General features: G+C 37.4%; 1 protein-coding gene across 1 annotated transcript in view; it reads right to left on the bottom strand.

Moving 5' to 3' along the window:
* Window positions 1-2,081: 2,081 nt before the first annotated feature.
* LOC149565913 (CBL-interacting serine/threonine-protein kinase 15-like) overlaps window positions 2,082-14,632 on the bottom strand; it is a 56,990-nt gene continuing 44,439 nt past the window's right edge. The window contains exon 2 of the mRNA XM_089816406.1: window positions 2,082-2,161. Within this exon, the coding sequence (XP_089672532.1) occupies window positions 2,082-2,161 (80 nt within the window). The remainder of the gene's footprint in view (window positions 2,162-14,632) is intronic.

Raw genomic sequence — 14,632 nt, 5'->3', positions numbered from 1 at the left:
TTCCTCAATACTTTGAATCTCACGGAGACTTTCCTCTATAGCTTCTTGTTCTTCCTCCTTATCATCCATATTTATGTCTTTTCTTTCCACACATCTTCATCACCATTTTCATCACCTTCCTTGTTATCTTCAACATCTTTGTCACTAGCATGAACAAAAAAGTTACTTAGTTGATGTAGTTGGTAGATGTTTTTCCATATGGAAGTGGTACATTTTACCATAGATTCTCTGTCTTTTATCAGCACAAGACATATGTTGAATTTGAGAGTGAACTTTTCTTCATTTTTCTTCAAAGATTCTTTCACCTTTTTTCCACTAAGACTCAACATGATTTTCCTTAGAATCTATTCAAAGACGTCTTTTGCATTGTTCCTTGTATGCTCCCATCTTGGCTTGATTTCTTGCATAAACTCCTTTAGAATTTGTTGTACAAGCTAATTAGGTGAGTACTTCCATTTTCCCAATTATCCCAATTTTTTCATCATCATGTCCTCAATCTACATTTTCTCATTTTCATTCCTAGTTTCATATATGAGAGATTTGAAATTTTCCATTCTAACTCCTCCCAATTCCTTTAACTTTTCTTGAAGTATAGGTGGAGTCTTTTTGAAGATAATATGCTCGGTATCCTCCTCACCTAACTTCAATTTCTTCTAGATTTTGATGTCCTTCTTGTTAATACAGTAGTGGATGACTTTGTAAGTTTGGTTATGATAATATTACCTTTCTTTCTTATAGGTTATTCCCTAGAAAATGTTTGTTCTGCTTCATCCTCTACTTCATCTACTTCCACATTATCTCCTTTTCCTTTTGTTAGTAGGAGAGTAGAACTTTCTTGCTTTAGTTTTTCTATCCTCTTTCTTCCTTTGTTCAATGCTTAAGGAAGCTTAATTTAAATTTCTATCCTCACCTTGGCTTCTGTTGTCACTTAGGTTTGCACACTTGTCCAAGGCCTATGCGTGAGGACAACCTAGTGAAACATGGAAAAAACCTTCGAGCTGTGGGACTTGAACTGCGAGGTTGAGTCTTCGGAGAAGGCCAACTTCCTCTTACTATTAGGGAACACCTATCTACTCTTGGAGAGGAAAAGGGAAAAGAAGAAAATGAAAGCAAATCTACCTAGTCTAATCTAAGGAGGTGATGCACCAAAATAGATGGTTCGGACCAATTCTCTTCCCATACATGCGCTACTGAACCAGAATGAAGCTAAGGATATTACACATTCAGACTTGCTTTAACCAAATAACCACATGCAGATCAGAAAACCAAGATAATGACACAAGGAAGAAGTTCACTTATATATGATTCACAGGCCAGCAAAGATATAGTCATGCGAATTACAGATTTCCACAAAACAATGGCACAGGCAAAGAATTCTTGCACTTTAATACCAATGGCTGAAGGAGATAAGTAGAGAATCAGACAGTTTAGAGGCACAGGAGAATTCACACTAGAATTGCAGAGCAAAAGCAAATGAAAATCAGAGAAAAGGTCGACCCAAGAAAAAGATCACAAAATTGCCTTTATAGTTCAGGCATAACTGAAGATTTTTTGCCTTACAATTACTTCTCACCTACTAGCATTAACTTCTCACCCTAGGAATCCAATCAAAGATCTGATTTAAAAATGGCTTGGATACCAAAAAATATGATGTTTCTCTGAGAAAGAGCCTGGAGAAGACAGAAACGGCACCCCCAACATTCCTTGACATAGTAGATAGATCAACTAGATGGATGGAGTGTCTTTCTGCACTTGGTATTCATTTTGAGTTGGTGGGAATTAATCACATGATCGAAATCTCGCAGCAAAAAAGCTAATTCGTTGTTTTTGGTTCATGAATCCACTAGCTAAAGGCAAGTCAAATAGTTCCTTATGTGCCAACTAGGCCACGCGAGCCAATCGTCTCTCTTTATTTTGCCACCTCCTTAAGGTCCCACATGCTGACCATTCCTTACGTTGGACTAACCGTGCCACCTTTGAACTATTATCACTAACTGTGATAGTTACACTAACTGCTAGCTAACCATCAATCTTGACCGGGCTAGTGAGACATGTGTCATCAGGGCACGATATCGCTAACGTTATCTCTCGAGCAGTTCCTCATAGCGCGATGGCGCCCACCGTAGATCTGCCTTAGATCTAACGGCAGAGAACCTGTGGGCTGCAAAATATATCATAAGACTCAGCATTAAAATAGTATTATCCTTGGGAATTAGCCATTGGATGAGTTGATTGTTTGAAATTTGAATCCTTGGCGGGGCAAATAAAATTTGGTAACATTCTGGTGACTCACAGGGGATGCAAGCCTGCTATGCATTAGACCAGTGCCCACAAAAAATCCATTGGGCTATGGAGTCAAAAAATGGATCTGGAAGGTACAAATCTTAGAACTACAAAAAAACCTAACCTTTTTGTGAGGAAAACAAAACATTGAAAACCCTAGCTATGCCTCTCTAAGCTCAAAACTGTCAAAACCTCAGAAGCTGGCAACTCAAAGAGAGAACCATGTGCACGTGCACTTATTGAAAAGCAGGAAACAATAGAAAGAACTAAACTACTTATGTACATGGATTCTCAAATCTTTAGAAACAGGGCTTCAGATAGATCCCATTGACTGGAATGGGCAAAATCTTTCCATTGGGCCTGCTCAATTGAAACGCATTGGCCTATTTGCAACTGGCAATCAGATAGGGGCCACTCCATAGTGGGTCAAACTTGGAATGTCTTCCTGGTTTTGCTCTGTTAGAATCCCACTTTAGAACTAAATCTCCTTCTCTAAAGGTCCTAACCCTAGCTCTCTTGTCATAATTCCTCTTCATCTACTGTTGATGTGTCTCTAGGGTTTGCATAGCCTTGTTTCTCTTTTCTTCTAGTTCAAACAGCTTCGCCATTCTTACCGACATGGCATTATCTTCAATTAATTCCAGCTGATGAGCCAACTCCAAGGATGGGAATTCCAATGAAATTGGGAGTCTGGCCTCCCTACCATATACCAGCACAAAGGGTGAATTCCCAATAGATCTCTTGGGTGTTATCCTATCAGCCCACAGAGTAGTCCTTAGTTTCTTATGCCAGACCCTTTGATTGCCTTCTATTGTCCTCTTCATGATTTTGATCAAATTCTTGTTGGAAGACTCAGCCAAACCATTACCCTGGGGATAGTAATTTGATGATGTGCTCAGGTAGATATTATGATTCATTGCCCATGCACAAATTTGGATTCCAACAAAAGACTTAGCATTGTCCGAAATGATAGTAGAAGGAGCACCAAACTTAGATACAATTCCATCAAGGAATTCAACAACTGATGGTTCTATGGCATCCTTCAAGGCAATTGCCTCTGTCCATCTAGTGAAATAATTCGTAGCAGCCAAAATCCATTTATGACCTGCACTAGATGGAGGATTAATGGGGCCTATAAAATCCAACCCCCATTGGGTAAATAGCTGATCCACTTGAATAGGATGAAGGGGGAGAGTTGCAAGCCTCTATTTGCCTGAGAAGAAAGCACATTGCTCACATTTCCTCACATATCCATGACAATCATGGAACAGAGATGGCCAATAATAACCAACCCTCATGATCTTCATGGTAGTTGTTCTTGTAGAGAAATGGCCACCATCAGGGCCATCATGAAGTTCCTTAATCATCCTCTTAGCCTGATCCACTTCAATGCATCTCAACAGGGTCCCATTAAAATCCCTCCTAAATAGGATACCATCAATCACAACATAGGGAATGGACCACAGTCTATATTTTCTTCTTTTAGCTCTGTGTAATACCTGAGGGTATCCATTCCCTCATAAGAAGCTCTTTATGTCATTTATCCAACTCCTTGGACCATTAACATTTCCTTCCTCCTGCTGCTCTATTATTACCATAGCAGCCTCTTCATCAAAATCCTAGTTTGATAACATTTCTTTGCATAATCCTCTCCCTCTTACCAGCTTTGTAATATGAATATCAACATTATACTACATTACTTTAGTGATCCATCTAGCTCTCTTTTCACTGATATCCTTGCTTAACAGGAAGTTTTTTACACTGGCATGGGGCACCAACAAATGGATCCTATTGTAGGATAAGAGGTGGTTGAATTTCTTCAAGGCTTTGATGACTGCAAGGGCTTTCTTCTCTACAAAGTTGTACTTATCCTCATATTCCTTGAGCCCTTCACTAAAGAAAGCTATGGGCTGCTCCTCATCATTGTCATTTGTTTGAGTCAAGATAGTAGAGATACTTGACTCACCACCTAGAGTGTAGAGGATGAAATCTTTCTCAAAATTTGGGTTCAAGAGAGTAGGGGTTGAGGCTATGGCTGTTTTGATCTCTTCAAAACTCTCCTTCCCTTCCTTGGTCCATGAGAAGACCATACCTTTCTTAAGCATAGCTATAAGAGGTTTCACCATGGTAGCAAGGTTAGGAATAAACCTTCTTACAAAATTTATCCTACCAAGGAAACTTTGCAGCCCCTTCTTGTGTTTAGGAAGAGGAAGGGCAAGTATTTCCTTTGTTCTTTCTGGATCAATGGTCAGCCCATCCTTAGATACAATGTGTCCCAATAATTTTCCTTGGCTTGTAGCAAAGACACACTTGGCTGGGTTGAGGGAAACCCCAAACTCTCTACATCTTAGAAATACCTGCCTTAGATGATTAAAATGATCTTCTACATTTTTTGAATATACAGTTATATCATCAAGGTATACCAAAAAAAACTTGTTAATTAATTTTTTAAAGGCCATATCCATCGCCTTTTGAAATGTGGCACCTACATTTGTTAGTCCAAATGGCATCTTACAATAAGCATAGGTGCCCCACTTAGTAGTAAATGTAGTCTTATATCTATCAGATTCTTTAACCAGCACTTGATTATAACCAGAGAATCCATCAAGAAAAGAGAATCTCATTGACCCACTGACTCTGGACAGAATTTGCTCCATGGAAGGGAGAGGATGGTGATCTTTAAGAGAAGCCTGATTGAGGTCTCTAAAGTCCACACACAGTTTGATTTATCCATTCTTCTTCCTCATAGGGACAAGGTTAGCTACTCATGATGAGTGTTTGATAGGAAATATTATATTAGCTTCTATCAACTTGGATAGCTCTTTTCTCATTAGGGGCTCAATCTTAGGATTCACTGGCCTCTGTTTTTGCCTTACTGGTTTGGCCTTATCAACTAAATCTATGGTATGCTGAAACAAACTAGGATCAAATCCTTTTAAGTCATCATATGTCCAAGAAAATACATCATTAAATTCTTGACATAAATGGATGAAGTTTTCTTGCTCAGTTTTAGAACATACCTTCCCCATATTCAAAAATTTTTCATCAGCAATTGTAACTAGGGCATACTCATCCTTTTCTGCTACTAAATTCATTCCTTTGCCTCTTGTTTGGTCATCAAGATTAAAGACACTCTCCAAGGTAATGAGACCCTTGGGAAACTTGTAAGAACTGAGATGAATGATCTGATCACCATACTGATCTTGTAGTCTTGACTGGTTTCTATCTGAGAATTCTGCCTCATTCTGCAAGAAACTCACAATTTTCTCATCAGAATCAAACACCTACCAATGAGTGTTGTTATTAGGGATGGTGAGCCTCACTAGCACCCTTATTTGTTGCTTCTTCTCTTCCTCATGGTTTCCTAGTACATCATAAGATGCACCCACTGCTGCAAGTCTATTAGCATATCTATTTTCTTTCCTAGGAATGCTCTGAATATTAAATGCATTGAAGCCCTTAAGAAAATCCCAGACTCTGTGTTTGTAAGACTTGAGCAGGCCATTTTTGGTGATATTCTAGTTTCTCACTTGGTTAACTACTAACTCACTATCCCCATATACTCTCAAGGCTTGAATTCCTCTTTTTTGGGCAAGTAAGAGACCTTGAATCAAAGATTCATACTCAGCCACATTATTGGTGCAACTAAATTGGAGTCTAAAGGAGAAGTACTATCTTATTTGTGTAGGAGAGATCAGCATCAAACCAGCCCCTACTCCATTTCTATTCTTTGAGCCATCAAAGTACATACTCCACGTTCCATTTATATCATCATTAGTCCCAACAAGATCAGGAACTTGAGCATCTTTCTCTATTATGCAATATGTACTAAGACCTATCTCAAGAGTTTCTGACATTGGCTCAAACTGATATGCATTTGCCCACTCATCCAAGAAGAAATCAGGAATCTCTACTATGGAAGTGACAGGCTCATTTACTAGGTCATTTTCATCCATCTCTAGAATAGGGCAATTCATGTTGATGGGATTGGGGCTGTAAGATTCAATGTGATGAAGGGCTTGAGGTTCTACTTTGATTGAGGCATTGGCTCCATATCTAGCCTTAAATGACATATATGACCAATCAATAGATATGAATCCACCAATTTGAGCAGTGAAGTCTCTTGAAAGACATATAGAAAAATAAGGCTTAACTTCAGCAACAGATATGTCTTGAACCACAGTGCAACCAGGGCATGCATGTAGGGCCATCTCCACATTCCTTAGGATACCTACAGTTTTGACAATACTACCATATAATTGTAACACATCCCTAACAATGGGCTCATATTTCATTCCTAAAGCATCAACAACACACCTAGGCATTACTGAGCTACTAGCCCCTGAATCTATCATGCAATTGTGGACTAATTTTCTCCCTATGATCAAAGAAACATAGAATGGAGGAGGTCTAACCTTTTTATTTGTCTCCACATCTCCTACTGGTTGTACTAGACTTGTGGCACTCTCTATGATAGATGGTTGATCCTTGGGTTCAATCTTCTCTAACTCTTGCTGCAGCATCCTCTTCTACATTGGTATGGTAGCAACAACATCCCACATAGAAATATTCACATTGGTCTTCTTCATTTGCTCTACCACACTGAAAGGTGTATTAGGAACTTTGATAGAGACTTTGGGAGCTGCACTTATAAGAGCTTGAGATGGATCAAGATAAGGATCACTTGCATCTTTCCTTCTAGAAGCTTGCTTTTGCTATTGTGAAGTACTTGTTTGTTCTTTTGTTGCATGTTCATGAGGTGTAGCACTTGAGGTTGAGGCCTGCTTAGGAGAAGGAGGGGCAACATGTTCCATAGCTCTCTTCTTACTTCTTGTATTATGAGCAATGGAATCCTGGTTTACATTACAATGCTCCCCAATCTGATGATTCATGAAAGAGCAATCATCATGTCCTTGAATATATGAGGCCTCCTTGGGATGATCTTCCTTGTATGGTTGCTTTGCTGCAAGTTCTTGGTCAGTCAAGGCCAAATAAGATTCTTCCTTCTGGTACATGCAATAGATATAAGAATAGTTGCAGGAAAGATAGAAATCTTGATCTTGTGCCAAGTTATTTTGAGGGTCTATAGCTTTGTTCTAACTTGAGCTTGAAGTAGAGGCATGACTATTTTGCCTACCCTGATCAAAAGAGCTATTCCACTGATTAGGATGTCTACCACCATTTGGAGCCTGATATTGCAATTGGGGAGGCTTGCCACCTTGAGCTTGCTGCCTTTCTAAGGCCACCACCTTCTTACTCATTTTTTGTATTATAGATAAACTATCCTCTAATCTCTTTCCTTGATATTTCAACTCCCTCCCCTACTCTTGCAATTTTTTATCCAGGGTCTTCTCTCTTTTATCCATATTCAGCACTAGACCTTGGAGCATCTCTTTGAGTTCATCTATCCCACTTGAGGGTGTGAAAGCTTTGGGAACTGGAGTAAGGGCTTGTGATGTAGAAGTTGTAGGAAGAGGGGCCATTGCTGGTTGGTGGTTGGGAACATCAGGAAAGAAAGGCATAGGGGGCCTTGGAGCCAACTTTCCTCCTTGTATCAAGATGTTCTCAACTTTTATGGCTATCTCATAAGCATTAGGAAAGGTATCTCCTCCCATAGTTTGGATTGTAGTGGCAATATCACTGTTTAAATCTCTAAGGTAATGCAAGAAGGCATTACCAGGGGTAGGTTTCATTGTAGTAGGTATTCTATCCCATGTTTTTTGAAATCTATAGTTAAAATATTTCATAAACTCATGGGGGGCTCTTTTTATTGTAGTTAGCTACTCTAAAAGTGACAAATGGTCACTCTTATCCTCAAAATGTTTGCATAATCCTGCTCCTAGTCCATCCCAATTAGTTATAGAACCATGAGCTAAGCCCCTATACCACTGTAATGCTTTTCCCTTTAAAGATGGGGCTAGAAGTCTGACAGCAACATCATCCCCTGTGATACCATGAATATTACCGACATTTGCTACTTCTTGGATATGCTCTAAAGGGGAGATGGAAGTTTCACCAGTAAAATCAGGTATAATTTTTAGTGCAAATACTGGTATATCATATCTTTGGGCTAACAACAGAGGACTTCCACAATTAAAGGTGGCAAAAGCATGAACTCTTGGCTATGCCATGTAAACAAGTGTTCTATTGATGAGTGTTGATGGCAATCTAGGCTGAGTTTGAACAATAGGAGGAGTAGAGATAGATCTTATAGGTATATTAACTATTATTACACCCCTAACTTGTGATAATGAAGTTCTAGTCCTCCTTCTTCTAGGGTTTGAAAGAGAAAGCTCTTGATATTGAAATTTACCTCTAAAAGATGCCCTTGTTTCAGCTCTGGGCATGAATTGCTGCAACTTTGGCCTGGAACCAGATTTTTTGATGTTCAGAGTCGCCAAGTACTTTGAAGGACAAACCTCTTAAAGGCTTGAATACTGAAGCCAGCACTACCTCTTCAGCATTAATCTCTGAAACTCTTTCTTCTTGACACCAGTAGACTTTAAATTTTGTTTGAAAAAGTGTCCCACTGGGCATGCCAATAACTCTTGTCACTTAGGTTTGCACCCTTGTCCAAGGCCTATGCATGAGAACAACCTAGTGAAACATGGAAACAACCTCCAAGCTGTGGGACTTAACTACGAGGTTGAGTCTCCAGAGAAGGCCAGCTTCCTCTTACTATCAGGGTGCACCTATCTACTCTTGGAGAGGAAAAGGGAGAAGAAGAGCACGAAAGCAAATCTACCTAGTCTAATCTAAGGAGGTGATGCACCAAAATAGAGGGTTTAGACCAATTCTCTGCCCATACATGTGCTACTAAACCAGAATGAAACTAAGGATATTACACATCCAGACTTGCTTTAATCAAATAACCACATGCAGATCAGAAAATCAAGATGAATGACACAAGGAAGAAGTTCACTTATATATCATTCACAGGCCATCAAAGATACAGTCATGCAAATTGCAAATTTCCACAAAAAAATGGCACAGGCAAAGAATTCTTGCACTTTAATACCAATGGCTAAAGGAGATAAGTAGAGAATCAGACAGTTCAGAGGCACAGGAGAATTCACACTAGAATTGTAGAGCAAAAGCAGAGGAAAATCAGAGAGAAGGTCGACCCGAGAAAAAGATCACAAAATTTCCTTTATAGTTCAGGCATAACTGAAGATTTTTTTCCTTACAATTACTTCTCACCTGCTGGCATTAACTTCTCACCCTGGGAATCCAATCAAAGATTTGATTTGAAAATGGCTTGCGTACCAAAAAATCTAATATTTCTCTGAGAAAGAGTCTGGAGAAGATAGAAACGACACCCCCAACATTCCCTGACATAGTAGATAGATCGAATGGATGGATGGAGTGTCTTTTTGCACTTGGTATTCATTCTGAGTTGGTGGCAATTAATCACACGATCAAAATCTCATAGCAAAAAACTTGATTCATTGTTTCTGGTTCATGAATCTACGAGCTAAAGGCAAGTCAAATAGTTCATTATGTGTCAACTAGGCCACACAGGCCAGTCATCTCTCTTTATTTTACCACCTCCTTAAGGTCCCACACACTGACCATTCCTTACATTGGACTAACCACGCCACCTTTGAATTGTTATCACTAACTGTGACGGTTACACTAACTGCCAGCCGATCGTCAATCCTGACCAGGCTAGTGAGACACGTGTCATCAGGGCACGATGTCACTATCATTATCTCCTAAGTAGTTCCACATAGCATGATGGCTCCCACCATAGATTTTCCTTAGATCTGACAATAGAGAACCTGCAAGCCAAAAAATATATCATAAGACACAGCATTAAAATAGTATTATCCTTGGGAATCAGCTGTTGGACGAGCCGATTGTTTGAAATTTGAATCCTTGGTGGGGAAAAAAAAATGTGGTAACAACTTCTTCATAAGTTCCAAAATATGGTGCTTTAAGATCCACAGGCTCATTCAGTAGAGCCTCAATGATATCTTTTGTATCATCAATGTTAACCTCATATTCAAGAGGCTAAACACTTTCACCATCATTCTAACTTCCTGAATGTATGCTCTATCATAGTCTACCATAAATATATATCATCTTTGTAGTCTTATACAAGTTTCTTTGGTATCCTATATCTATTATTCATCTTTTCTTTGAATGTATCAAACTAGTTATCCAATATACTGTCAAGGTTTTCATCCATTTTTTCTATGTATTCATTAATCTGATATAGACTAGGTACATCTTTTCACCATACAAATGTGCCTTTAGAAGGGAAGAATTTTGTACAAAGAAAAATAAACAAGTCAAGAATGAACCAAGCATACATGGATTTTTCTTGGAACCTCTAATGCTTTCCATGTTCTTGTTGTACTAATTCAATTACAAATCGGCAAGGTCAAAATGACATATTTTTCTTCACAACTTTGAGAGCCAAATATAATGCTTCACATGACACACTTTTGAGACATTTGGAGCTATAGATTTTGTGGGCAATCACATGCATTCCAAATTTAAATTCCATGTTTGTGATCCCACCTATCTTAATTCCTCTTCCATCCCAATCAACAAGAGTTTTCTTCACTAGTTTAGCCCAACCTAGGGTTTTGGTTGCCTTGTCTTTGTTTAACATTGGAGGGCCAGTGATTCGATGAATCATCTTCCTTGTGATCAAAATGGGCGAATCCAACCATAACTCCCATTGTGAAGTTGTCTCAATATGAATCTTACCCATTTTTCCTAAAAATCCCTTGGCATGTGTTAAATATGCATCAAGCCTTTCTTCCAAATGTCGATGCTCAGGTTTTAGAGAGCCATTCAGCATGCATTTTATGTGTGCCTCATTCTTGAATGGAATACTGATAATACAAGCATATATCATGCACGAGTAATAGTTGGGAAGGAATTTGTGATTATGCACCTACTAGGTTGAATCATTCAAAAATTGCTAGAAGCTCACATTCTGCTCCTTGAATCAACATTTTTAATCCTTTCTTCACTGTGTTGCTAGAAGAATCCATGTTGGGTAGGGTCTTGTAGGGTTTTGAAAAAGATTGAGAATTCTTCCAACAACAAACAAACAGATCGCTTGGAAGTAAAGAAATCAATCTTTGCAAATAACTCTCAAAAATTCATGATGAAAAATGAATTCAATTTTCTTCCTTTTAAAATTTTTGCACTTTTCAATTGCCATAAATGCTTTGGTACAATCACTCACTTGGTGAGAGATTATCTTCCACTTCATTCTATCTTTTAATAGTTGATAGACATTCATAACTCAGTAGTCTAAACATTTGTCGGTGTCCACACACAATACTTTAGTGTAACCCAACCTTACTTAGCAAGGTCTTGTGACCTAACCTAGCTTGGTAAAGGTCTTGAATTTTGACAACTAGTTGGTGATCCTTATGCATCTTGAATGCTGATATGGATCTTTTCTTCTAGCTAGTTGGAACTCATGAGAGATGTCTTCTTTAGAGTCTCAGTTCTAACTTTTCCCATAGGGATTCAAGTTGAGATGCTTGTGTCACCCAACTCTTGAGTGATATTTAATTCATGACCCGAGCTTTCATTCTTAGGAGACTTCGGCACCCATTGCTGCTTCATCTTCTTTCTGATGTAATCAGCTATGGCTTTCTTTTCATCTTCAATCCTTCCTATGTTTATATAGTTCTTAGCAAGGTGTCCAAGTTTTGTACAAATGAAACATCTCTTAGTGGTGTCTCTTTTCCTCATGTGATGTTTTACACAATTTGCTCCAATGTGCCCGAATTATCCATAGTATTGGCATCTACACCATGTGTTATAGTCCCATCCAAATATAGCTTTTACAATTTGTTCTACTGGATTCAATATCTTTGTTTTGCATTCAGAAGATTTTTTTCCTTGTTTCTTTCAATTGTGACATTTACCCTCAAACTTAGGTTTCTCGTTGCATTCACTTACTCTATGATCATGCTTATTGTAGCTATAACACTTTCTATTGATTTTTTATTTACCATTACTCCAAAATTTGTTTGATGTGTGACATAACTTTCCACAATGATTACATTTAGGCCTGTGATTATTTTGAGCTCCTTGCTTGGATGATTCACCTTCTTCTGTGTATCCTATTCTTTCTTTTCCTTTGTGCTTGTACTAACTTTTCTTATTCAACTGATTCATGTTATCTTTAGATTTCAACATTCTTTCATTAGTTTTCTTTATTGTGTTTAGATCATTCTATAGTCTTTCATTTTGTGATCTTAGATTCATAAGTTCTTAATTTGCATTAGTGAGTTGATCAATGAAGTCTTCTTGCTAAAGGGATAGATTTTGAATTTTATTATTCTTTTCTTCTATCTCTTTTTGGGTTTTTCTTTTTCTTCCATGACCTCACATAATCTTACTGATTGTATTTCTCATTCTCTTTTCAAATTTCTAACTTCTTGGAGATTGAAATTATTTTCTAGTACATCTTTGATTTCTTCATCACCTTCATCTAATTTTTTTCTTGATAGATATCTTCAATTCTTTCTTCAATGGAGAGATTGTCATTTGTTTGTTCTACCAGTTCTTTCCTTCTTTGTGGAGATTGAGAAATATTCTCCTTTACTTTTCTAAGATTATCAATAGCCAATTCCAATTCCAACTTGTCATTCTCAATAGCCTTTTCTAACTTGTATACCTCCATTTCTTTTGATCTTTGATCAAGATACTAAACTTCTTCTGTCAGAACCACACATCTTTGATATCAATTATTAGAAATATTTGATAGAAAAGGTTATTGAGATGGGAGGGGTGCACTAAATAAGGAACCATTTAGAATTTTCACACTTACATTACTTCTACTTTACTTCTATTGATTATATAATCTAATTTTTTCCATGGACATAAAGAAATAAAGAAATCAACACCATAATACTTTGATGTAAGATTTGGTAACCCAAAAACCCTCCAAGGAGAAGATAAAACTTGGGGTGTGCATGACACTCAAATGTTTCACTACTGCACAGTAATAAATTTGGCCTATTAGGGCTTACAATTAATTGCTTTTGGCGATCTACTCTATTAGGAGTATGGACTATTAGGTCCATCTTGTGAAAGGATTTTACAATAAAATGAAGTATGTACATTTTTAAAAGATTCAACAAAGGACTGTTAGATCCACTTGGTTAGAGGATTTGACTGATGCACATGTTAAGATGAATCAATAGGTTGATCTCTTCTTTGTAACTTTATTTTTTGATGTAGATTCTTGGAATAATATGATTACTTCTAATGACCCTCTTCAAATATACTCTCAAAATTTTTGATGAATGCTCAAGGAATTTCATCGAACAATTCACATGCAAGGGACGTATGACTGATATAGTATTTCAGCTGGCTTTAAATGACTTTTTTTTCAATTTGCATCAATGAGAATATTGTGCTAGAAGACTAAAATGGACTACACAATGACCTAACATTAGTGTGCCACTAATTTTGACAATATTCAGTGCATATATATGATCTAAGCATGAGAAATGAATACTTACAGCCAACTGACATTTTTACAAATAGTTGGTATGCAAACTAACTAGCTGATAAATAATGATAGTAAATTTCTTAAATGACACCAGGAACTATTATCTTCTTAATTGCAATGAAAAATACAATGCTCATGAAATATGGCCAAGACTCTGGCATTTACATGGATTACCAAATGATAATGCTGGTACAATGCACACTTACAGCTGAAACTTATAACACGCTAAAAAGCAATACTAACAAAGAACCTGGTTGTAGATGGCTGTAATAATTTCCTTCAATGCTGCCCCTTCTGCTTTGCTTTTTTTGAACTGCTTTTTTGGCCTGCTTTTTTCGGTTCTACTTTTTCGGATTGCTTTTTTGTATCCACTTTTTTAGCCTATTTTTTTGATTTTGCTTTTTCGGACTACTTTTTCGTATTTTCTTTTTCGAATTGCTACTATGTTGAATCTCAAGACCATATCTTTCAATGGCATCAAGATTTCTAGCTTGAAGGGATTTCGTCCTCCAAACTATTGAGACATAATCTCCATCAAATTCCCCAATTTCTTTGATATTTCCAACCATACTAAAACGAATCTCTTCCCTTTCTTTTATAGTGTTCTCACAAGAGCTCAATCCTTCATTTTCTCAATGTGGGATAAAACATAACTCCCTTTATGTAACTTATGTCTCCAATGTGTTATAAAATAAAGGGGACTCTTAATTTAAATATTTTCCACAAACTATAGTCTATGCATTAATAAAGTTAAATATTTAAACTTAACTTTATTAAATAGCTTTATCAATGCATAAAAAATCTTATAAATGATAAACAAGTCTTTTGGTCAATTTTAAACAATTACCATTGACA

This window comes from Cupressus sempervirens, chromosome 3 (genome assembly GCF_028749045.1).
Source record: "Cupressus sempervirens isolate cs-2001-9-10 chromosome 3, ASM2874904v1, whole genome shotgun sequence".
Lineage (NCBI taxonomy): Eukaryota > Viridiplantae > Streptophyta > Pinopsida > Cupressales > Cupressaceae > Cupressus > Cupressus sempervirens.
Note: the sequence above shows the minus strand (reverse complement) of the source record. Positions and strands in the feature narration are given on the sequence as shown.